At 42.3% G+C, this 6,345-nt stretch overlaps 1 protein-coding gene across 1 annotated transcript in view; it reads left to right on the forward strand.

Moving 5' to 3' along the window:
• NDUFS1 (NADH:ubiquinone oxidoreductase core subunit S1) overlaps nucleotides 1-6,345 on the forward strand; it is a 58,901-nt gene that overhangs the window by 47,606 nt on the left and 4,950 nt on the right. The window contains exon 16 of the mRNA XM_006142455.3: nucleotides 1,341-1,516. Coding sequence (XP_006142517.1) covers nucleotides 1,341-1,516 — 176 coding nt within the window. The remainder of the gene's footprint in view (nucleotides 1-1,340; nucleotides 1,517-6,345) is intronic.

The following is a 6,345-nucleotide window of genomic DNA, read 5'->3' on the forward strand; positions in this document are numbered from 1 at the left end:
GTTTTAAGCCACCGGGTCCAGGACACGAACCGCGGTTGACTACATGGGAATCCAGCGACATAGCCATTACGCTAACTGCTGGTTCCCTATTTTCTTTTATTATTTATTTTTAAAATTTGACCAGAGAGAGAGAGTGAGAAAGCAAACCACCAGGTCTGGGACTTGAACCACCTTTAATCACCATGCCACTTGCCAGTCCCCAGTTCTGTAGTTTAAAAATGGGATTAAAAGGGCCATCAGGTGGCATGGTGGTTAAGGTATTGGCCTAACCACCTGGCTGACTGTGATTCAAGTCCTCGGCCTTATGGCTTGTTTTCTCTCTCTTGTGAGCATATGTGCCCTATAGCAAGTTTGAAAAATAACAAGTAAACCTATTTTTTATTAAAAAAAAAAAAATAGAATTTAAAGGCTAAGTCCTATGGCCTAGGGATTAAAGGAACTTGAATCCCACATGGCTAATCATGTGGTTTGAATCCCAACCCCATCAGCTTGCACAGCACACTGGAAGCATGTGTGTGCTTACCCAAAATTCCAATAAGATGGAGAAATAGAGAATGGATTGCTGTGTCACCAGGCCCCATTGGGGGATGCTTTCTCCCTCTCTCCATCTCTCGTGAGCACACTTGCTGGCTGTTTAGATTTTTGTCATAGAGTGCATATACTCACTGTAAAGGAGAGAGACAGATTCAGAGAGAGGGAAGGTGAGAAATCGCCCCTGGAAGGGAATGGCCACATTGCAGCCCTTCTCCCATCTCCTCTTGGGATTTGGGATATGCACACATACGCGCCTGCATGATTTTCAAGCTGCCAGGTCTAAGACACACACTGTGGTTGGCCATATGAGAGCCTAGCATCTTTTTTTTCTTAATTATTAATTTAACTTTATTCATTCATTTATTTTTAATTTGCCCAGAGAGACAGGGCAGAGGTAGGGGGGAGTGAGAAAGCAAGCCACCAGGTCTGGGATCTGAACCATGGTTGGCCATAACGCCTTAACCACCATGCCACCTGCTGGTCTCAGGAGCCCAGCATCTTAGCATCTTACGCCATCTGCTAGGCTCACTGTCAAAAAAATTTTTTAAGGAATTATTTATTTATTTCCATTTGTTACTATTATTATTTTTAATTTGAGAGAAGAGGAAATTGAGAAAGCAAGCCGCCAGGTCCAGGATTCGAACTACAGTTTACCATGTGTAAATACAGCATCCTTAACCACCATGCCTCTTGCTGACCCCCAAAATTTTTGAAAAGGGGGTATTTGAAAAGGATATGTGCTATCTCAGTGTGTAATCGTCTGTTTTTTGCTAAGGCGTATTTTGCCATCTCCTGTCTTCTCACAGGACATCATGGCGATGTTGGCGCTCCCATCGCTGATGTGATTCTCCCAGGAGCTGCTTACACAGAGAAGTCTGCTACTTATGTCAATACTGAAGGCCGAGCTCAGCAGACTAAAGTGGCAGTGACACCTCCTGGTCTGGCAAGAGAAGACTGGAAAATTTTAAGAGCCCTCTCTGAGGTAATATTTTTGAAGCATTTCTTAGTGATGCTGACAAAGGAGTATTTGACCTGTTAACTTGTTAACATGATTTTCAAAGTCATGGAAGATGCCAGTCTGAAATGTAGAGATGTGAATAATCTCTTTGGAAAAAATGTGTATTTCAAGTTGGTTCTTTTTCTTTTCTTTCGTTTGTTTGTTCTTTTTTTTTTTTTTTTTTTTTGGGGGGTTTTCCCTATCGCTCGCCAGACAGAGAGAGAGAGACAAAGAGACAGAAAGCGAGAAATCACCCCCCAGAGGGGATGGTCACGCCGCAATCCCTTCTCCTCCATTCTCCTCTCGGGATCTTGGGCACGCACGCACACACGCCCAGCGTGAGGTTTTAAGCCACCAGGTCCGGGACGCAAACCGCGGTCGACCACGTGGGAGTCCAGCGACATAGCCATTACGCTAACTGCTGGTTCCCCGTTCTTTCTTTTTTAATTACCAGATTATAAATGTACTCACTAGAGAGAAACACAGAGACAGAGAGCAAGAAAATACCCCTACAGTGGAATGTGGTCATACACCAATCCTGTATCTTTTTTTTTTTAAAGGTTTTTGCCATAGGGCACATGTACTCTATGGAGAGACAGAAACAGAGAGGGAAAGTGAGAAATCACCCCGCCATGGGATGACCACATAGCAATCCCTTCTCCACCATTCTCTTCTTGGGGTTCTAGACATATATGCACACATGCCCGGCATGATTTTCAAGCCTCTGGGTCTGGGATTTAAACTGACTGGTCATGTGGGAGTCCAGCTCCCTGCCCTCCATGCGACCTGCGAGCCTCTCTCCAATTCTTTATCCTGTCAGGATTTTGGAAGCGTACCTGATGTGTTTTTCAAGTTGCTGGGTCCTGGATTTGAACTATGGCTGACTATGCAGGATTCACCTCCCTTAACCATTAGCTATGGGGCTGGCCCTGAAGTTCCTATTTTCATTGTCGTGGGTTTTTTGTCTATACACAGTTTTGTTTTAGTTCCTTTTGATGGAAAAGTAAGCACCATGGGCTGTGGCGGCACAGCTTGGGATTGCTGCTGGGCAGTGGCTGAGGCTTCATGAGAGGCCTGGGTTCAGTTTTGGTCCAACCTATTACACAGGCGGAGCACAGTGGTGCACACCTGTGGTCCTACCTAGGAGGCTGGAGCATGAGGTTGCGAGACCCTGTCAAAAACTGCTATCTTTCTCTTTTTTTCTCTCTCTGTTTCCCTCCCACATGAAAAATCAGTATCATGAAATTTAAGATCATACACTGTCGGTCAGCCTCATGTGCAGCAGATTAGGACCTATGCCTGGGAACCTGAATCCCACATGGCCAACCACAGTTTGAATCCTGGCCCTGGCAACTTAGGGAACATGCTCTGTGTGTGTACATGAGCATGCTTGATGGCACAGAGAAATGGAGAAGAGACTGTGGTATGGCCACACCCTTAAGGGAGACTTTCTCTCTCTCTCTTTTCCTCTGGTCAGACACATGCTCTCTGGTAATAAAAGAAAAAACTTACTAAAAAGGAAAATTGGGGGAGCAGCAGATGGCATAATGATCACATTGTTGCAATCTCACATAGTCAACTACAGTTCAAGTGCCTGATCCAGAGACCAGCAGATGTCATAAGGGGTACATTGCTTGACTTCCATGTAGTTGATTGCGGTTCAGGCCCTGGACCCAGCAGCTTAAAACTCATGGCGACAGCTTAAAATTCACACCGGGCGCCTATGCATGTGTGCCCAAAATCCTGAGAGGAGAATGCAGAGAATGGATTGTGGTGTGGTCATCTCCCCTGGGGGGAGTGATTTCTCACTTTCTATCTCTCTCTGTCTGTCTGGTGAGCACACTACATGCTATTGCAAAAATCTGTCTCAAAAAAAAAAAGAGGCGCTGAGCGATCCTCTAATTTTTGTACTAAACATGAAGCCGGCTAGTGGCAGTGGCTTCATGGAAACACAACATCTCACGATGTGCTACACGCTCAGGTACCAGATTGATTTCCTGAGGCTCCCTGTGCGCATACGCTTGTCTGAGATCCTAGCTGGCTGGGGCGTGCATGGATCGTGGTCTGAATTCCTGTTGGCAGTGCCCTTATCTCTGTTTCTCTGTCTCTCTCATGAAAGACATAAATAAACTCAAGAGAAAAGAGAAAAACATGAAACAATGTATTTTAACTTGGTCTGGTCACTACTGTGTCATGTCATACTGTATATTATTGTATTGGCTTGTGTATCAATGACCCAAATAATGCATATTGCAGCTGCTAGTACAAATCTAAAGTTTCTCTATATTTTCCTCACATTGATATTTCTTTCTTCCTTTACTGTAATGATTTTTAAAAAAAACATATTTATTTATTATTATTAGTTTGGTTTTTTTGTTTGTTTGTTTTCTTCCTATAGGACACATGCACTTGCTGAACAGAGAGACAGAAAGTGAAAAATCATTCTGTGGGAATGACCATGCCGCAATCCCTTCTCTTCCATTCTTCTCTAAGCATTTTGGGCAAGCATGCACACACACCCGGTGTGAGTCTTAAGCCTCGGGGCCTGGGACTCGAACCATGGCTGACTATGTGGGAGTCCAGTGACATAATCATTATGCCATCTGCTGGTCCCTTACTATTATTTTAAAAATTTGCTATAGGGCACTTGCACTCACCAGAGACAGACAGAAAGAGACAGAAAGAGAGAAAAAGTGAGAAAGCAAACCACCAGGTCTGGAACTCAAACGATGGTTGGCCATGTGAAAACCAGCTCCTTAACTACCATGCCATCTGCTGGCCCACCACAATGATTATTGCTCCTATTTTCTTTCTTTTCCTTCTTATTTTATTCTAATTTCCTTTTTGCATTTACCACTTTCATTTTAAGTAATTCTTACACTTATTTTTGCTTTTGATTAACTTTTCCCTAGGTTCACAATATTAAATAATTTATTAATATATTTATGTTATACAAAGTATCAGCTAATATTACAAAAAAAGTAAACGTTCTGTTTTTGCAACAATACCAAATAGTTCTCAATGAAGGTGCGAAAAATAATCATGACAAATCGGATCAATATGACTGAAATTATATGTTATCATCACTCTTGAACTGGAAATTTTGAAAAAGATGGTCTATGATTTTTTTTTCTTTTTTCTTTTCTTTATTCATGATGGAGCATGTGTGCAGATGCATGAGAGTGAGAGTGAGAGACCACTGAGCCTGGTCACACCCAAGATGCCCTTCCTCCGGGCCTGCAGCCCTTGGCTTCTGTGTTTCAGGCTGACTGGGTGCGAGAGTCAAATCAGCAGCCAGGTAGGACCCAGCGTCCTTGAGCAGTACATCACCTCCTGCCACAGAACTGGCCTCTAGGCTGGGTTCGAATTTTAATTTATGCTTGTGTCTATGCAGAATGGACCAGAATAATGCAACCAACAAAAGTATTATTCAAGTTCTAAATTTGTATCAAGGTCACAACAATCAGGAACCTTTTAGTTGCAGAAGACCGAAACTCAACTCAAACTGGCTTTAGCTAAAACAATCATCATTTCAATAAAATCCAGATGCTGCTAACCACAAGATGGCTGCTGTGCCGCATCAACTGATGGTCAACTCTGCTTGCCAGAACCGCCTTCCTGAAACTGTATTCCATGGAGACTCACCTACAGTTGCGGAACTGCACGAGACCCACACTTGATCCAACCTTGAATGGAATCTATTTTCCCTATTGTTAAAAACTTTGGACTCGTGACCCCTCTCCCTCTACTCGCAGGTATCGCATTTTCAATGACCCCTCTGGAGGATAGCTGTCTATAGCAGAGATAGAGTAATTGGGAGAGGGGGAAAGGGCTGAGGGTCAAACATAGGATAAAAAACATATTTATATGTATGAAAGTAGAAATGGAACAGTATTGGTGACGACATGCTTGATTAAGACACTATGTAGTTTATCCTAGATGGGAAACTACACTTGGTGTGTTGTGATGATACTCAGGGAATGAGTGTTAGGCAATATAATTTAATATAAAAAAAGTAATAAGCAGGAGGAAAAAAAAATGCACATTTGATGACTGAAGAGAGTTGTATGGACACAACTGGGGTCTACTTTATAATATGTTCATTCTACTCCCTGGGGTTTATGCCTAGGATCAGATTTGGATACATGTGTAAGGATATGTCAGCTGTGCTAGCTAGTGGATATACTTAGACTAATTGAGTTCATTGGTAGAACAATTGAATGGGGGGGGGCGGAAGGCATTGAGGGCAATCATGAATGTCAGGGACAATGGAGGAGGAAGATGGGACATGGCAGAGGGTGGGGATGGGGAATCTAGGATGGCAAAACAAAAGGCAAGGTATGCAGGACACAAAAATTGGGAAATCATTTGCTGAGAACATATATGTTGATGTGCTTGATTGAGCCAATGCACAGTGTATTTTGGATGGAAAATTCATATGTGTGTTGTGATGAGAAAAAAAAAATTTATAATAAAAAACAAAGTATAAAAAAAAAAAAAAGGAGAGAGAAGAGGATAAAGACAGCAGTGAACAATAGAGAGGCAGGATGTTAATGAGAAATAGATATGGTTTATTACCTGTTGATGATGACATGTATAGTATTCTCAACTGAACTGGTCTGGGAAATATTTCATGATGGGTGAAGTCTTTTTAATAAGCAAAACGAGAAATAGTGATTGACTGTCTAAAAAAATTATAATAATAATTATTGGGAAAAGCATGGAAAAGATATTGAATGATAAAGCGGGGAGATTGATATCTCTGTATTGACTGACATGTATGGCATTCCCTTTTGAAAAAAGCAATGGAAGTC

This window comes from Tupaia chinensis, unplaced genomic scaffold (assembly GCF_000334495.1).
Source record: "Tupaia chinensis unplaced genomic scaffold, TupChi_1.0 Scaffold000076_1, whole genome shotgun sequence".
NCBI classification, from domain to species: Eukaryota; Metazoa; Chordata; class Mammalia; order Scandentia; family Tupaiidae; genus Tupaia; species Tupaia belangeri.